The sequence below is a fragment of the Ursus maritimus genome, unplaced genomic scaffold (genome assembly GCF_017311325.1).
Source record: "Ursus maritimus isolate PB19 unplaced genomic scaffold, ASM1731132v1 scaffold_8, whole genome shotgun sequence".
NCBI classification, from domain to species: Eukaryota; Metazoa; Chordata; class Mammalia; order Carnivora; family Ursidae; genus Ursus; species Ursus maritimus.
The window spans coordinates 14,127,440-14,147,295 of NW_024426996.1; the positions used below are offsets into that span (position 1 = coordinate 14,127,440).

Consider the following 19,856-nt stretch of genomic DNA (forward strand, 5'->3'; position numbering starts at 1 on the left):
ATATATATATATATAATATATATTTCCTTGCTATATTTATGCCTCTCTCTATATATACATTTATAGAGAGAGAGTCCTAAAATCAACTTACGGGGTTGTGATTCCCATGGAAAAAAAAAAAAAGAGCTAGAATAGAAAATAGAGTGCAGCAAAAATAATGTTGCTTTCTGAAACTTTGTTTCAGTAGTGTTTATGTTCATAAATGTTCTTTCACCTTGCTTTAAAATATATTTTTATTATAAAATTTCATGATAAAGAAAATAAATATTATTGCTACAATAACAATACTGGAAAAGAAATGATTTACTGTGGGAGTTCTTAGTAATGTTTTTTGCATATTTTAATGGATTTATATATTAACACAATTAGTGTTCCTGTTTCCTGTCTCCACTTTGCATACTTATATTCTAATTATGGACACAATTATCAGATTTCCAAGCTAAGTTAGTATGATTTCATTAAAAGAAACAATGAAATAAGGTTAAAACTTAAAAATTTCCTATTAATATACTCTTACCTGTTGGTAATCCTTTTCCTCTCAATCGGTCTCGAATAGCTTGGCTTCGATCAGGCTTTTGTTCACTGTTATGGGAAAGTTGATCCGTCTGTACATAGATAATAAAAAATCAAGTTTGACAAAACAATCTCCCTTTCATTTTCATGGTAATTATCTACAGAATGACACTAGTTAGACAATTTTTGTGGAGTATAGCATTAAGTAAAGACATTCCACATTTGCTATTGTTATTTTGTTTTCCTTCGTAGGGTTTATGTAGCTCAGTTCAGGCCAATTCATCTTCGGGAAATGAAAGGCAAGACAGAGTTGTAGAAGAATTATCTGCTAACTAGGGAACAAAGTTAGCAAACTGAAGTAGTAAAATGAGTTCCATCTGAAAACAGTCAACTAGAGGAATTCTTTTTTTCCTAACTGATAACTAAATGTAGTTTAGTTAGTCGAGTTCAATTATGATTTTAAAAACACATTAATTCTGGTATAATAAGGCTTTCTCCTGATTATAACTAAGCACTGAGGGTATTGACTTAAACTATTTTCAAAAATAATTTTCTAGATTTTTTTTCTGCCAGAAATTACATTTGAGAAATGCTTTAAACCAAATGGAAATATTGAGTGATGACGATTAAATTTACATCAATGCTCTTTTGAATCTCCTTTATAACAAAAGGAATAGACTTAAGCTTTACTAACTTTAACCGAGGGTACTCATTTAAAATAAAGCATATCCTTTTTTTCCTCCCTAGCTGCTCAAAACTTGGCTGCCATCATGAACGACACAGTAACTATCCAGACCGGGAAGTTCATGACCAACCGACTACTTCAGCTGAAACAAATGGTCACTGATGCTCTTCATCCTGGAAAGGTAACAGTACCTAAGACAGAGATTTGGGAAAAACCAGCCAAAATGTACAAAACCACACCAGATGTCATCTTTGTGTTTGGACTCAGAGCCCATTTTGGTGGTGGCAAAACAGCTGGCTTTGACATGATTTATGGTTCTGTGGATTATGCAAAGAAAAATGAACACAAACACAGACTGGCAAGACAGACCCATATGAGAAGAAAAAGACCTCAAGAAAACAGCTAAAGGAAAACAAGAACAGAATGAAGAAAGTCAGGGGGACTGCAAAAGCCAATGTTGGCGCTGGCAAAAAGAAAAGGAAGTGTCTAGCAGTGAGCTGGAGATTGGACAACAGAAGGAGTAAGGATTCTGCAGCGACTTTATCTGTGGTAATTATGCAGATTTTTCTTGAGAGGATTAATAAACAAAGAACTTTTAAAAAATTAATAAAGAATATCAGAGGGGAGGTGCATGAGGGGATGGGTGAAATAGGCAAAGGGGATTAAGAGTACACTTATCATGATGGGCGGTTGAGCACTAAGCAATGATGTATAGAATTGTTCAATCACTATACTGTATACCTGAAATTAATCTAACACTGTATGTTAACCATACTGGAATTAAAAATAAAAAAAAGTATTAATGGAAAAAAAGTATATTCCCTTTAAAAAATAAAAGCATATCAAATTTGATCAAATTCCACATTTTAAGGGATGAAAAATTAGAACACTGGGTTTATATAGATGATCGAGTAGAAGCTTCAAGAAATAAATGAAGGAGAGATATTGGTGAAATTACTTAAATCTGGCATCAAGAGCATGCATACATGTTTGTTCACACACACATATATACACAATCATTTTCCTCCATTAGTTGGAGAATGTGAGAAATCAATATTCCTCCATTAGTGAAACTTGTTTGAATATGGATTAAAAATCCACTATGGTAGTAGTTTAAGGTAGTATATTCAAGGTATTATGTTTCCTACTTATAAGAAGACTTAAACGGAAATATTTCTGGAATGATGTCATCCTTTAAATTACATAAATGATACTAGTAGTGAATTGCATGATGTTGTCAGTAACTGAAGAGCTAAGGAACACTCTGCATCTTCGGGAATCCCTGCATTGATGCTACTATTAATAATAGCTGCCATTTATTGAGACATTTCCATAAAGCAGGCACTGCTTTAGGTATTTTACATACTTTATTTAATCCTCAAAACCCCTTATGTGGTAGGGTTATTGTCCTTGTACTACAGACAAAGAGAGAAATAGCAAGAAAACTTCTAAGAACCTTGAATCAGCACTGAAATAATTATCTTCACAACTGTTCAGTAATACAAGTGGATGGTATGTGTTACTATTCCTATTTTACAGATAAGTAAAATCGAGGTCAAAGATGCTGTAGCATTAAATCAGTAGAAGAACAAAGACAAGTAAGCTGGCCTGCCGACTTCACACTCTATGCTAACTTTAAGTAGATAAGAATCATGGTCACTTGAAATGAATTTCACCCTAAGTAAAAGACTAACTCATTCTATCTGCTTCTGGAGGCAACAACAGCTTCAGGGGAGCAAATTGGCTAAGAGCTTGGGCTTTGGGGTCAGAGATCCAGGCTGCAACTGTGTCTGTCATTTACAAAGTGCATGGTCATGCTGCAGATTATTTCATCTCTCTAACCTTTAGTTTCTTTATCTCTAAAACGAGGATAAAAGTATGTCTTGTAACCTGAGATTGTTACGATGAACAAATGTGGGAAAGCACTTAAGCCACTTAGCACAGTGCCTGGCATAAAACAAATATTAAAAAACAAAACAAAACAACGGTAGCTGTTGGAGCTCTGTCTGTTGGGTGATGTCCAGGAGACTAGAAAGAGCAACAGAAAAATGAGGGGAACAATGTTATTTCTTCTTAGTAGAAATTTTCCTCTGGTAAGGCAGGCTATCTGTATATTAATTCCAACTGACCCTTCTATTCTTCTCTCCTACTAAACAATACCACAACACGTCCCATATCAGACTTAATACTGTTCCTCAAACATACCCCGCTCTTTCCTATTCATAGCACACATCCAGACTTCCTTCCCTGTCTAGATTGCTTTCTATCAGACTATTGGAATTAGTTCAAAGTGCTATTTTTCAATGCATTCATAATTTATATCCTTCCCCTCAAAACTTCATAGTTTTTAAAATTCTTCCTTATTGCTTTTCATACCTTCCTCTGAATTCTATAATTGAGCAAATGATTGTAGAACTTTAAATAAGAGCTCTTAGAAGGAAGAGCAAATATTTTATTCAAATTTGTATCTTCTGTAGTATCTAGACAGGTTTCACATGTAGATAAGCAATATACAGTTACTGTAATAAACTGACTTAAATACTAAATGTAAAGAGATAGAGATCTTTTATCTAATAGGGGCAACAATTAGAAGGACAACAGAATTCCATGGAGGAATATTTCTTCATGGAAAGAAGGAAGAAAAAATAACTGCAGCAATTTTACTATAGGGATAAAATCAGCATGACAAAAGTCTTAAGAGGAGATGTGGTAAGATAGAAAGATCCCTGGACTAATAGGAAACATATGTCCGATAAGCTGTGTGAGTCTTAATTTACTTATTTATAAAGTGAAGGAATTAGTACAGATCACTGTTTCTCAAAGGAAGTTTTATAAAACATTAGTATTATGAGAAAATCTGTTAAAAATAAAAGAAGACCCAAATAAGTTTGGGAAATGTTTTACCTACATGCGTTTCTACTCTTGAAGGTGAGTAATATAGTCTAGTGTATTAAAGGCTCTGAGAAGTTCTGCAATGAAAATACATTTTAATTTCTCTTAAACAGGTTTTCCGCAAAATTATTTGATCACAAAGAAATTTTTAAAACAAAACTGTATTTAATAATACGTAGGAAACTTTGGTCTGGATAGAGGGCTTTCATGGATTTTTAGTAGCTTTACCTTTGTTCCAAAAAAAAAATCAGATGCAGGAATATAAACAAATACGTAAATTAAAACTGGAGCAGCTTTAGTTAAGGAGGGGAAATAAGCAGCCAAGAACCCATTCACTCTGCCTCTACTTCCTAGATTCCTTTCACTGCAGAAGTACAAAGGCTGCATGGGGTACAGTTTACAAACCATTTGCCTGGAAGAACCTATGAGCCTATTTCTTGTCAACTAGCGAACTGCATGGAATTTGGATATACCCCTGCCAGCTATACAACATCCTGCTTAAGATGGCAAAAATAAACCCCTAGGGAAGAAGTAAGAAGCCATCAAGAACACTGTGACAGTGGCAAATTTGTAGTTCACACAAAGAAGAAGGACCTCAGTCAGGTACCATAACTCAAAAGGGTAAGAGCAGATAAAGTCTGGATCTGTATCAGATATCAAAAACCAAGGAGTGTCCAAGTACTATATATATTCATGTCTTTTTGTCCCACCAGATAAAGTATAACACATGATTTGCAGAGGTGGGACTATAGATACAGGGTTTGTTATTTGTGGATTTGTTCATATCTATGGCAAGAGAGAGTGGGAGAGTCCAGGTCTTGGGGCAATCTAGCAGGGATACAAACATGTGTCACCCCCTACATCCAGGTGACAGTGTCCATAGAAGGTGGGAAGGGTTTTGGGAATACTCAAGGGGTTCAGACAAGTAAGTAGCCAAGAAATATGTATAAAGCAACAGAAAGTGCATCATTATTATTATTTTTAAAGATTTTATTTATTTATTTGACAGAGAGAGACAGCCAGCGAGAGAGGGAACACAAGCAGGGGGAGTGGGAGAGGAAGAAGCAGGCTCCCAGCGGAGGAGCCTGATGTGGGGCTCGATCCCGGAACGCTGGGATCACGCCCTGAGCCGAAGGCAGACGCTTAACGACTGCGCCACCCAGGTGCCCCCAGAAAGTGCATTATTAATACTGAAACCCATTTTGTATGTCAATGCATTTTTCACAATAGACAAAACCACTTGCTGGAAGCTCTTTACCATGTAAAAAAAGGAGGCAAGAGCAGACATTTTCAGCTCTAATATGTTCTAAAATAAGAAAAATTCTCATAAAATCTAGGAGACTAAGTTATTGCAACAGGCTTCTAAATTTTAAGTCCTATTTCAAATAAACAACATTAGAACAAGAAATTTAATGTCCTGTTCCTAGACTTCATTGAAAAATACTACCTACAGTATCTTTAAAAAATTTTTTGATATTCTGCTAAATTTTAAAATAGGACTATATGTACCAGCTGGAACTGTAGCTTACCCCAGAAAGATTTCCCAGAACCAGTTTTACCAACTGTTTCACATAGGAAAATGAGGGTGCACAATTGCTATTCCTAATGTGGGCACTGCAAGCATCCAGAACAGTCCGAACAGAAACTCGAGCATAAATAACATCTTCACACATTCCAAGCAGTATGCTGTTGAGATGATCTCCAAGCTTGATAGGCTGAATATAAAGAAAGGAAAAGCCATTTTGGTTAAGTGTGTGTAAATCTCATCCAACATGAAATAAGTCATTTCAGGAGTCACAGGAACCACACCAAACGCACTTCAAATACTTGGAGGAAAGGAACTCCTTATCTAGCAGCATATATATTTTACTACATTTTACCTTTTCATAACCCCAAAAAATTATTAGCAGAAGATGGTTAACATACCTCTTCCAAGATAGGAAGTATTAGAGAGAGACTCAGGGTTTTTTTGTATGATAAAGAAATGGAATTCCTCAGGTATTCAAATATTTTGGTAGGCATTACGTGAATGTGTGTGTGTGTGTGTGTGTGTGTGTGTGTGTATGCACGTTTTAAGTGAACAAATGATTTCCTAACAGTCAAAAAAAAAAGTAATATATTCAATATATATTAAATATAATTTGACACTCTGATGATAACTTGGATTTCAAATATGGCAATGACTTCAGATCATTTAAATATAAGTTCTCATTATGCTGGTGAAACAGAGAAACTGGAATGTAAGATTTTTTAATTAGTTGACATGATTTGTAGAATATTCTACCCAAATGTCCAATAAGTATACTAAAAAATGCAAATTAAAACCACAAAAAGAAGCCACTACACAATTCAACAGAACGGCTAAAAATAAAAAGACTGATAATCTGAAGTACTGATAAGAGAAAAACATTGTTGGTGGGAGTTTAAACTGGTACAACCACTTTGGTGAAAGCATGTTTTTCCTGTGACCCTTCCTTTCCACTTCTCATCCATTTGGTTATTATGTCATCCTTTAGATCTCTGCTTAGATGCAGTGCCCTTTAATTAACTCACCTAACCCTCTAAGTCTAGTTAGAGGCTCCAACTCTGGTTTTCCACAGCACCCTCCGTTTCCCAACATAGCATTCACACGTTGTTATAATCAGTTATTTTTTTGCCTGTCCCTGTGGATGTACCCCACAGGCATGGGCCATTACCTTCCTAGTGTCTAGTACGGTGTCTGACACAAGATAGGGGCTTAATACTTTTGAAATGGTATTAAATATTTGCAAAATGATTACAATTTCTGATAGCAAAATACAAGTGAAAGCTTATACTTCTTCTCCAATTTATACATTATTGATTAAATTTTTGGTTGTCTGAAGAGTATAAAGTGTTAATTATAGGCTGTGATCACGTTTTACACCTAAGTTTGGTTGTACAATATATGACACCATTATTTCCAGTAATAATTTAACTTTTTCACCTATATTTATAACATTGAAACTGAAGAGAGAGAGTAAATACACAGTATTTTTCATGATACAAAAATGAGATCAAACCAAGTTGAAGATATCATCCATCTTTCGTGGATCGCAGGATCTCTGAATTTTGGAATAAAAGCCTAAAATGCTTGTTTACTTCTTAATTTGATAACAAAACAAAACAACCCTTATACCTAGGGTTGGTTTTTTTTTGACTTCAAAATGCCTAAAATAAAACCTAATTCTGTATATCTTCGCTTTGATGAAATACAGTTATTTTAAAATTTTCAATTACAATTTATTATTATTTTTATATTGGGTCTTCAGGAATCAGTTATTTTAGAAAATAAGGACTAGAAACAGTCCAGGGTCATCAGGGCCCAAGACTTCAGAAAGTGTTGCTTTAATGTTTGTGTCTGCTGCCATAGGCTTAGTGAAGTCTGATTTTGAAGTGTTAAGGAAAAAAAGTAATGAAATATAAACTATACTTTGAGATCTAGAGCTACTATTTCCATGTGTCTGCACTAAACAAGGTTATCACTTTAGTTCAAGAATGAATCATCAACATTTACAATCTCTCTTTCTTATCAGTCATTACATTAGAAGAAATACAGTGGACTCCCATTTCTTGTGGACTCCCATTTCTTTTGCTATAATTTTTGAAGAGGCCACTACATTTCACAGACTGAATTGTTGAAACATAAATAGTAATTGCTATAATTCTAAGAACATTCTGAGAACAATAATGCCTTTAGTACTTTATTATTTCATGCTGAGTATGGCATTGTTAATGTAAACCAACAGCATAGAAATGCTGGTATGCCTGATAACATGCTATAGAACATAAATATACAAGGAAGAGCTTTCTAAAAAGGGTAAAGTTGTACAGACGTGACAATCTGACTTACTTGGCTCTGAGGCACTTCGTGATCAGCCCCCCAATACAATGTCATTCCAAGAGAATAAATATGGATCTAGGAATAGAATTTAAAACATCATTTTATGGTAAAATAAAATTTAAAACTTTAGCAAGTACTAAAAAACCAACTTAGCAAGTACTGTATATTCATGACTTTTTTTTTGGTCCCAGATAAAGTATAACACATGATTTGAGAAAAATCATTATTTCATATTTTACATAAACGTGAGAGCTTAAAATAGAAAAGACTGGAAATTATCAGAACAGATTTTTCCTCATAATTCCCCAGTCTATCATCTATGAATGATTTTTTTACTTATTTATTTTAAAGTTTCTTTATGCAAACTCATGCAAATGTATTTTCTTTTTTTTTTTCTTCCTTTTTTTTTTTAATTAAGTAATCTTTATGCCCAATGTGGGGCTCAAACTCATGACCCCAAGACTTGCATGCTCTATAGACTGAGCCAGCCAGGTGCCCCACAAATATCTATTTTTATAAATGTCAGAAGCTTTAACAATTACTCTGGACTTGGCCTTTTTAATTTAACAAGAGATATATATGATGTAATTTTGTACATGCAGGTATTTCTCTTGAATTGATTCTCTGAGATTACGGATTAGAGGGTAAATCTTCTGTAGTTTTGACACACATCGTTGGATTCCCCTACACAGAAGTTGTATCATTTTGCATTTCTGCCAGCAACATATAAGAGATTTTTTTCACAAGCCTTGTCTATAGAATGTGCTACAAAGATCTAGATTTTTGCCAATGTGAAAAGAGGAAAAAAAAAAATCTCATGGAAGTTTTTTTTTTCCCAATGAAGTTTTGATTAGCATTTTTCTTACTAAAAATGGATGGAGAAAGAAGCTGGGTGACAAAAGGTTTTTTTGCATTGTTTGTATGCTTCTTAAAGATTAGAAAAATAACAACACATTTTTATGCTGATAGGAGTGATCCAACAGGGAAAACTGGAACTGCAGGAGAGAGCAGAGGTTGTTGGGAGAACATTGTTGAGGAAGTGGGAGGAGTGGAAGCTAAAGTGAAGAAGCTGGCTTTATGGAGGAGCACGGATGGTTCATCTGTGGTAAGGAGACAGGGAAGATGGGAATTTATGTGAGTAATCTGGTAGTGGGATCCTGAGGAAAAGTTTCTCCTGGCTGCTTCTACTTCTTTCCTGTGAAACAGGAAGTGAGATGAAAGTGAGGACAGTTACTCTTGTAAGTAAACATTTCCCATTTATCTTCCTGTTACGAAATTTAGAGACTTTTAGCCCATCTCTATCAATACTGCATAATCTTACTACATGCATTTTTTTGCACCAGTCTTACTCCAGTACCATCTTATTTTCTTGCCATTTATTTTCACTTTGCTCTTATTTTCTCACCTTTATTTTTTAATCTCTAAACTGTCTCAAATCCTCTTTAGAAACAGGTGAGGTATGCACAAATAAAACTGTGTATCCTCTTACAATTTCACAACACTTTAACCTACTCCAAATTTGTTTCCTCAATTATTCCAAACCCAGATTAGAAAAATTGTTCCTCTTTTCAAATATTTTCATTGTTCCCAATTTAAAAAAAAACAAAACAAACCCAATTCTTCATAATGACAAACAGGGCTCACTCTGACTTGCCTCCACCTCCTTCCTCTAGACAGATTTATAAGTTTTCCTTCTGTTATTACTCCTTCACATATCATAACCTAAACACTTCAGCACTACTAAATAATTCTCTGTTGCCAAAATAAACCCTTCTGTTTCTCAATTTTTCTTGGGTAGTTCTTTCTTTCTTTCTTCATCTGTCAATAAAATTCCTACACATTATTGATGGTCTAGAGACGAATGCCATATAAATTTTCCCAAACAGGATAAAGCATTCTCTTTCATGTACAGTTATATTTCATTCGCATCTCTAATGAAACAGTTAACTAATATTGCCTTGAGATTGCATGGCTATGCATTTAATAGCAACAAAGCATAAATATCTTTGGGTGAAAAAAATCCTGAATTGTTTCTACTCACTCAACAAATTTTCAGAGCCTCTAAGAGGCAGATACTGCATAGAGTAATGGTTTTCCAACTTCAACACAGATCTGAATCATCTGGTAAAACGCAGACACGGGGTCCTACCTCTAGGTCTCTGATTTAGTAGATCTGGTGTGGGGTCTCAGAACTTGCTTTTCTAACAAGTTCCCATATGATGCTGATGCTGCTGGCTGGGGGACCCCACTCTGAGAACTACCAGGATAGAGCAGAGGGGAAATAACAATGAGTAGGACAGTCAGGGTCCATTCCATCTCAAACCTTCTACTATAGCAAACAAGACAAGATAATGTAATGTACAAGACAGTAGACAGAGAGCACAATTAGTGTAAAAGAAAGCTTTAGATCTACAGGAAAAGTTAGCCAGGCAATGAAGGGATGAGGCAAGAGCTGAGATGGCATGAAAGAGTACCGGAGGCTGAAGGAAAGGAATGTGCAAAGGCTAAGAAGAAAAGAGGCACTTAGCACATCTAAGACACTGAAGTAGGTCTAGAATAGCTGAAGCATAGAGCTTGAGATAAAGAGTGCTCAGAGCAAAGGCTGCTGCAGCACACCCTCAAAGGCCACGATAAGGAGTCTAGAGCTTCTTCAAGGGAAATGGAGAATCTGAATAATCTTAAGCAGCAAAAAAGCAAGATCAGATATGGGGTTTCAAAAATGTATTGACTGTAGTTTAAAGAACAGACTGGACAGGGTCAACACTGGAGACAGGGAGATGATTAGAAAGTGTTTTCAGCATAGGTCATTCATGATGGACTAGACAAGGTATAATCACATTGCTGTATGCCAGATCTCTAGAACTTCTCCGTCTTGAAAAACTGAAACTCAATACCCACTAAACACAAATTCCTCCTTCCCTCTTTCACCAGCCCTGGGTAATCACGTTTCTACTTTCTGTTTCTATGGTCTAGCTATTTTAGACATGTCACAGGAGTATAATCATAAAGTATATGTCTTTGTGTGATTGGCTTATTTGCTTAGCATAACGTCCATGTTGTAGCATGTGGCAGGATTTCCTTCTTTTTAAAGGCTGCATAATATTCCACGGGTGTGTATGCCACATTTTCTTTATCCATTCATCCATCAATGGACATTTGAGTTGCTTCCTATGGGGTATTAAGAATAATGCTGCACTGGATATGGGTATGCAAATATCTCTTCAAGATCTTGCTTTGAATTCTTTTGGATATATACCCAGGAGTGAGATTGTTGGACCACACAATAATCACACAGGAATGTTCACAGTTTTCCAAAATGGTTGCACCACTTCATATTCCTAAAAAGAGTGCACAAAGGTTGCTTTTTCTCTGCATCTTCGATAATACGTGCTATTTTCTGTTCTTTTAATAGTAGCCATCCTAGTGGATGTGACATAGGTATCTCCACAACCCCAGCATTTAAAATGTTCAATTTAATGATGTTACTACATATTGGACGCTGGTACTACACAGTCCTGGAGTTTCTTTTTTAGTGATTTGCATACTGCCGGTGATATAACAATTATAATTGTCAAATTTATGGATGACTGAATAGACAAATGGGAAGGAGGGGAGAAAGGATGCATTAATAAGATTTAATATAGAGTAAGGATAATATATTACGTGTAAGGGAATTCGGTCTATTTTTTTTTTTTTTAAGATTTTATTTTTAAGTAATCTCGATACCCAATGTGGAGCTCAAACTTAGAGCTAGGAGATCAGGAGTCACATGCCCCCTTACTGAGCCAGCCAGGAGCCTCTGGTCTTTTTTTTGACAAGTTCAGCTGAGGCTTCTGCGAGGGTTGGAGAGGTGAATTTCCAGTATTGTTCTTATAAAGATGACCCTTGACATTCAAGAAACACAGAGATAATAGCAGCCATAATTCCTGACCTTTAGAGTGTAAGTTAGTGGCAATGAACATTTAAACTAAGAGTCCTTTAGTTTATCAGGGATATAGTACAAATCCCTGGGGCATATCAATATTCCTGAAGACAAATCACAACAAGAATTTGATTCAGGTTCCAATCCCATTAAATTGATTTCAAAAGAACTGTCAAATTAAGCACATCATTTGCTATGCAAGCAGGAAGTGAACAATTACCAAGTATACAGAAAAGCCAGAGGATCAAAAAGCTTAGTGTGACCTGTATAAACTTGTGTACTTTATAAAGAGGTGTGTTATCTTGAAAAGTAAAATTTTAAGGCAAATAAATGAAAGTGCCTATTTATAGAGCTGGTAGTGAGGTAAATTTTTTTTTATACAACTGTACATACACAGTTTACAAAGCCAGTTCTATTGAATAAGAGAACATTTTTATGCATCAAGATCTTACTAAGCACTCATTATTCACAATACTGTGCTAGGCACTTAGTATTATTTTTAAAAAATAACAGTAAGCATGTATTGAATACTAGTTAATGACATATCCTTAACTCATTAAAGTCATGAAATGCAATTACCATCCTGTTTTTCAATACACCCCTGTCCCATTAAAATCAGAATACTAGAATAGAGATTTTTAATTTTAATTTCCATACTAACATTATCAAATTAGTATGTTTCCATAAATTTATTGCCCATTAGTTTTCAAATAAATATATGTTCTTTTGCCTCCGCCCCGGACCAAAAAAAGAATACTTGAATATATGACCATTCCTCTGACTTTTGCTTTATATTTACATTGCCAACAGGAATGGGATCAAGAAACTTGTTTTTGTCTTTAGACTTAGAATTGCACTGGAGCTTTTGAGGCATGAGGTAAAGTAGAAGTTCCAATTAGATCCACTAAGAAATCGACTTACTTTAACATAATAATGGCAACAATCCTACACCCACCCTATCCCAGCCAGGGCTCCTAAATACTCAGCCTCATAATAGGGAGGTGTCAAATCACTTCCTTGACCAGTTGTACCCAAACAGATGGCAGTTTACTTGTTTGGGTATCTTGATATTACAGGGCAAAATGCAAAAGCCTTCAGCAAATGAAAAGCACTTAACACACCTGAAATCTCTACAAAAAAGTACATGGTATCAATAAGGTTTAAAACCACAGGCATTGAGGCAGAAGCCAGAGGCAAGAGACGAATCTGAATTCAAACTAAAACGCTTCATTTATGAGAAGCACTTTTTTCTTTTATCGTGGATTTTAAATGCTTTCAAGAATTCATAAACACCTGTGCAAAACTTTTCAAAATTAGAAAAAACCCTACTGTAGTTCAGTAGAAATTTTTAAAACTAAGGCAGGCATGGCTTTATTGCAGTGTTTCTTAGTTTTTCGGAGGTCACCAGATCCACCTGAGAGACTGATAAAATTATGGACACTTTTCCTCAGAAGCGCTGCTGAGACATGCAAAACGGAGTCTGCTATTTCATTGGCTTGTAGATATCCTGAAGCTCAATGCAGATTTAGAGATCTTCGGGCCCCTGGGTGGCTCAGTTGGTTAAGCATCTGTCTTCAGCTCAGGTCATGATCTCAGGGTTCTGGGATGGAGGCCCACATTGGGCTCCCTGTTCAGTGGGGAGTCGGCTTCTCTGTCTCCCTTTGCCCCTCCCTCAACTTGTGCATGCGCGCGCACGCTCTTTCTCTCTCAAATAAATATCTTAAAAAAAAAGATTTAGCGATCTCAAGGGTTAAATAATTTACATACATGCCATGTCTATTTCCAATGTTCTAATTACCCTCTATCTTTTAAAAGTTTATTATTAGGGGGGACTGCATAGCTCAGTCAGGTAAGTGTCCCACTCTTGATTTCGGCTGGATGGAGATCCATGTCAGGCTCTGTGCTCATCGGGGTGTCTGCTTGGGATTCCCTCCCTCTCTCACTGCCCCTTCCCCTGCTTGTGTGATAAATAAATCTTTAAAAAAAAGTTTATTATTAAATGAGCCACATAGAGTGTACAGAATGAATGCATGCTATTTAAATAGTGACAATAAATAGGTATATATATGCTATGCAGCTTATAAGACACCACCGATACACTCGAATACCTTCATGACATATAACAATGACCAACACTGTATACGCTCTATAAAATACAAAGTCCCTTTCAAATACTTGGTATCATGTAATAAAAATTTCTTTTGCTAATGCCTTAAATATTACCTCTACCTTGTAAGTATCATCTCCCTTCACTGGTTCCTTTGCTTGTACCTCCCAAAATTCTTAAGCAGTTTATGGAATATAAAAGGTAGATAAACCTGGATTCTCTACCAATTCTAGTCAGTCTTTTTTCAGAAACACAATTAATAGCTCAAATCAAGATGTCTTCTTCTAGCTTACTCAACAGACCATGTGCACACACACAAACACACACTTTCTTTCTTTTTTTTTTTTTTAAAGATTTTATTTATTTTTTTGACAGAGGTAGAGACAGCCAGCAAGAGAGGGAATACAGCAGGGGAGTGGGAGAGGAAGAAGCAGGCTCCTAGCGGAGGAGCCTGATGTGGGGCTCGATCCCATAACGCCGGGATCACGCCCTGAGCCGAAGGCAGACGCTTAACCGCTGTGCCACCCAGGCGCCCCACACTTTCTCTTTCTATCTTACCCTTTCTCTCCCTCACCCTCTCTCAAAAGTGAAACATTTCATTGTCAATGATGGAAAGATAGAAGGATGAACTAGTGCAACTCCTTTACATGGCAATTAGGCAATGTATATTAAAATTTAAAATGCACATACTGGGGCGCCTGGGTGGCTCAGTCTGTTAAGCTCTCGACTCTTGGTCTTAGCTCTGTCATGATCTCCCTGAGACTTTCTTCTGAGGCATATTTTTAGGAGAGTGATATGATGTGATTTGTGATCACTTAATAATTTTTTTTTCCCCTTCCCCATAGCCTTGACAATGAAATTAGATCTGATGTCTGGTAGCTAATGCTGTAGCCTAGCTGGTCTAACTAAACATTTTCCTATCACAGTGGACAATTTCTTACCTCTTATCATTGAATACACTAATAACCTTGAGTGGAATGCATTTCTACCTATTTTTACTTTTCTAAATTCTACTCATTCTTCATAGCCCAATACAAATGCTATCTTTTCTGTAATTATCATTCTAAGCTAAAAACTAATTGCTCCTCTTTCAGCATCCTAATATACTCTATTCCTGTATATAGCATTTATTTCAATCCATATATTACAGATTGCTTTATACACGTTGATCAGGATCAATTTTTTTTTTTTTAAAGTAGGCTCTACATCCAGCACAGAGCCCAGTGCGTGGCCTGAACTCACAACCCAGACATCGAGACCTGAGCTGAGATCAAGAGTCAGACGCTTAACTGACTGAGCCACCCAGGTATTCTGATCAGGATCAATTTTCTAGTTACTTTTGCATCTTTCTCACAAGGACAGCGCTTTATACACAGCAGACTTTTAATACGTATTTTTAAACATGAATTAATAATGGCTCACATTTAAAAAATATTTTTTCTTAGATCCATAAATTTTTCTAAAACTACTTTGTATTCTTACACAAAATAAATATGAACTTCTTGAACACATGATCATTTAAACTTCAATGGCTTTTTTTTCAGAGGGTTGAGGTAGGGTAGCCCAGTGCCTTTTACTTTTCCTACCCGCACTAAAATAAAAAACAAAAACAAGCAAAAAACACTGAAGAGTTACCTTTTCAACATCTGAAAGAGAAGTGAGTGACTGATTTTGAAGAACCTCTGGTGCGGTGAATGCACGAAGATCCTGATTGGAAATATTTTCATCTGTAAATGACACACTACCAGATGGCAGCAACAGCAGAGACCATGGAGAAATGATGAAACCAAGGGCAGCAGGATCAGCTATGCTTACTGGTTTGTAACCACCCAGAATAAAAAGATTAAAAAAAAAAAACTGCTTAAAATTATAATCGAAGTATGGATCATTTCAATGACTATCCCAACTTATTCACATTTATGTTAGCACGTAGTTACATACACCAAAGCAACATGTTACAGAGAAAATGGGTTTCATGTATCTACTATTGCTAGCATTATTAACAACATTACCTTGATTTGGCTTAACTGTTTAAAACTGAGATGGTAAACCTTGGAGAGCAGAGATAGAAAATTCTCATTGTCAGTCATAAGAATTAAATTTGGTTCAAAAACTTTACCACAGTGATATAGATATGCATAAGGATCAGGTGGTTCTTACACTTTGATTTAGACTATAGTGTTCTGAAACGTAGAAAATAATTCCTTTGATAATTCATCAGATTTGGATTAGTACAGTTTCAACTATAACAGAAAGTCTCTTGTTTTGCATCAATATATATATTTGTCTGAGTTTGGATTTTTGTCTTGTTTGCATTTGTTCATCATTTCACTAGAATTTCAGGCAGCTTCTGTACTACCATATGTGATCACTGAGGTGTGTAACATTTTTGTTTTAATGTTTGCCTGTATGGCTGCCTAACAGCACATGTTTAAGAGTATCCAAACAAAACAAAACAAAACACCAAACAAACAAAAAACCATTCCTCAGATTTCAGCTGGCCTGCTCACAAAAGTAAAGGTATACATTAGGCTCAACAAAACAGACTTATTAGAGGGAATTTATTTTGTCCTCCCATTGCAAAAAGAAATTAATATACATCTTAAGGTAACTGCTACGTGAACTGGATTATGGACTCAAGAAACTGCTCTAGGAGAGTCACAAAAGGCCTGTGACTGCCAATGCACTATTATTTAACCTGGATAGGCTGTACTGATATCTCTCTAAGTCAAATCATAAGAAACTGACAGAAGTCTATGGTACAATTTGTTAAACATACTACAGCTTCTATGCGTTCCTGAACACAACTTTTATTAATGGAATCATTCATCCTTTCTGACTTTTTAACCTCTACTTACGGTCAAGATTCTGATAATAATTTGACTTACGCTAATAAAAAGTAAACTATTAAAATTCATTCCTTTTTTAGAGATTAAAAGAACAACTATATAAAGTACAACTAAATAAAGTTTGTGTTTGTTTGCTTTTACTGAATATCTAAAGTATACCATTATCATAAACTCTTTTCAGATTTAAACATAACCTTCCCAATGTGACAAGTCATTTGCCCAGAGAGCCTACAGTACCACTGGGGAGATAAAATGTATTCATAAATAAATACAAGATAGAAAGCATAAGGTACCTAAGAGAGAAAAAAGAACACAAAAGGGAGTTTAGAGGACAGCATAATTACTTCAACTACAATGAAGAAAGAATTAATTTCTTTTTTTATATGTGGCCCTTTAATATGAGTAAGATTTGACCATGGTTAAGGGGGGATTCCAAAGAAAAGAAACAGCCAAAGCAAAGACATGTGGTCAGGAAATTATTAAGTTTGTACAAGGAACAGCAAGAACTTTGGGCAGAGACATGGTAGAGAGCAGTGAGAAACAAAATTACGAAGGTGGTCATATTTTCACTTGTCAGAAAACACACACATAAAGAAATGACAGGTATTTTCATTGTTTTCAAATTTGATTTTTAAATGTCTGGTAATAAAGCTAAAGCAGCTGCAACAACCAATTACATTGCTGTCAAATACCCAAAAACACACACATATGACATTTAAGTATTAGATTCTTTAGAGAACAGCCACACCACAAAATATATTTTTCAATAATTATAAAGGGTTATGCAAACCTACGAGTGAGGAAATTTAGAGTAGTGGCTCAAATCAGTGTAATTCACTGTCCTTGTCTAACCACAAGGAAAGAATTTAAAGCAAATGCATTCAAATCCTTCACAAAATGCTAACAAAAGAATATTTAAAAATGGAATTCCAGAAGCTTGTAATTTGATGTTCCATAATGTTTTACTTGTGTGATGATTATCCTCAAGAATGCTATTATTATGAAACAGTAAATCAGATGTGAACTGATTCCAGTAGTCAAATGATTCTATTTATAGACTTTTACCAACATTCCACAGAAAAAGTTGCTTAAACAGAATTTCAAGTGGCTAGAGGCAAAGTTAGAAATAAGCAAAAATCTGATATGCAAAGAAATATCTTACTCAGAGCTTCTTTCTGATGTTCCCTTAAACTAAGTTCCATATCCACGCTTTTAGTAAAATTTATTTTTAAAAAGATTTAAAACTTCTTTATTTGAGAGAGAGAGAGAGCACACCCGTGAGCGTGTATGAGTGAGGGGAGGGGCAGAGGGGGAGGTACAGAGAGAGGGAGAGAGACGGTCTCAAGCAGATTCCTGACACCAGGCTGGATCTCGCAACCCTGAGATCATGACCTGAGCGAAGATCAAGAGTCGGATGCTTAACCAACTGAGCCACCCAGGCGCCTACCACACCCCCACACCCCCAGAAGGAGTTTACTTCCTACTGTCTCCTTCATTTTATTTTTGGCCTCCCAATTATGGCATAAAAATTAGGGAAATGATCATAACTGGTAACAAACATGATAAGAGAACTAAACAAAAGTATCAGGAAATCATCTAAAGACTTAAAACAACAATATCATTTTGGCCTGAAAAATCCCTTTGCCTATTTAAGTACATATACAGAAATTTTAGTCCTCCTATTCCATATGTTCTATTAGAGTGCTTGTCAAAAATCTATGCAGAGGCCACTGTTCCAAACTCCAAAAAATCTGATGAAGTCACTCTATAATACACAATTCTCTAAAAAATTCAGTTCCTTTGTATATACAAATATATACAGCGCTAAATATATCATCTCGTATAACAAGGCACAAAGAAATAATTGCTTCAGAATGTTTGAACAGTTTCTTGATTAGTAAAACTTTCTGATAAATTATTTAAGATTCACTGGAATTTTTAGTCTATGCTGCAGATCGATTCCCAATTAAAAATTTATTGATTTCTCATAAATTGCTACTACTTTTTTAAAACTTCAGTTTCTCTAATATGAATCAGATATCTTGATATAACCAATTGTTCAATAGCACTTAATAAACTCCAACAAGGCTTTGATCCTAGAATTTATATTCCAGTGTAGTAGTTCCCCAACCTTGCTGATCATCCAAATCTCTAAACTCTACGGGAAGATTTGGAAAGATATTAGACAACTGTCAGCTTCATTTCATTCCTTTTACTATCTGACTTCATTAATTTAGTATGTAGTCTTATTTAATTAAGAGACGAAGTATATGGAGCGCCTGGGTGGCTTAGTCGGTTAAGTGTCCAACTCTGGATTTTGGCTCAGGTTATTATCTCAGGGCCAGGGATTGAGCTCCAAGTTGGGCTCTATGCTCAGCAGGTAGTCTGCTTGAAATTCTCACCCATGCATTCTCTCTGTATAATAAATAAAACTTTGAAAATTAAAAAAAAAAAGACAGAGAAGTATAGTATAATGGTTAGGAGTTCAGACTGAAGCCAGAATCTCTGGGTTAAAATCCTAGGTTTGACTTTTATAGCTTACACTGTGATCTTAAATAAGTTACCTAGCCTCTCTTTGCCTCAACTTCCTCATTTGAATAGGTAAAGTTGTGACGATTCATGGAAAAAGCCCTTGGAACTGTTCCTGGCACAAAGAAAGTACAATACAAAAGTAGTAGCTATTACTATTTAATAAGTCTTTTCTCTGAAGATACCATATGCAGACAGTACATCTAAGAAAACTCACTATTTAAGTTCATCCTCAATCACCTACGTAGCTTCCCCCACCACCCAATGGAAGATTAAGGAGCATACCATATATAACAGGTACTATAAATTTCAGAAGAATATATCAAATTAGATTTTTAGGAATTTTTTGGCATCTGTTACCTACAAGTCACATTAGAAATACAAATGATTTAAGGTACGAAGTATCCTAAAATATTATTTTTTTCTTTAATTCCTTGGGGGAATATACCTTCTATAAGTGTTCTATTTATTATATGGTATTCCTAGTTAGCAGCGAT

At 35.5% G+C, this 19,856-nt stretch overlaps 1 protein-coding gene and 1 pseudogene across 1 annotated transcript in view; one reads left to right on the forward strand and one right to left on the reverse strand.

Moving 5' to 3' along the window:
- The window catches only part of PTPN13 (protein tyrosine phosphatase non-receptor type 13), a 139,760-nt gene that overhangs the window by 103,131 nt on the left and 16,773 nt on the right, over nucleotides 1-19,856 (reverse strand). The window contains exons 2-5 of the mRNA XM_008706172.2: nucleotides 15,617-15,795; nucleotides 7,962-8,027; nucleotides 5,620-5,805; nucleotides 518-605 (exon numbers count right to left, since the gene is read on the reverse strand). Coding sequence (XP_008704394.2) covers nucleotides 518-605; nucleotides 5,620-5,805; nucleotides 7,962-8,027; nucleotides 15,617-15,795 — 519 coding nt within the window. The remainder of the gene's footprint in view (nucleotides 1-517; nucleotides 606-5,619; nucleotides 5,806-7,961; nucleotides 8,028-15,616; nucleotides 15,796-19,856) is intronic.
- On the forward strand, nucleotides 1,284-2,782 carry LOC103676966 (annotated as a pseudogene).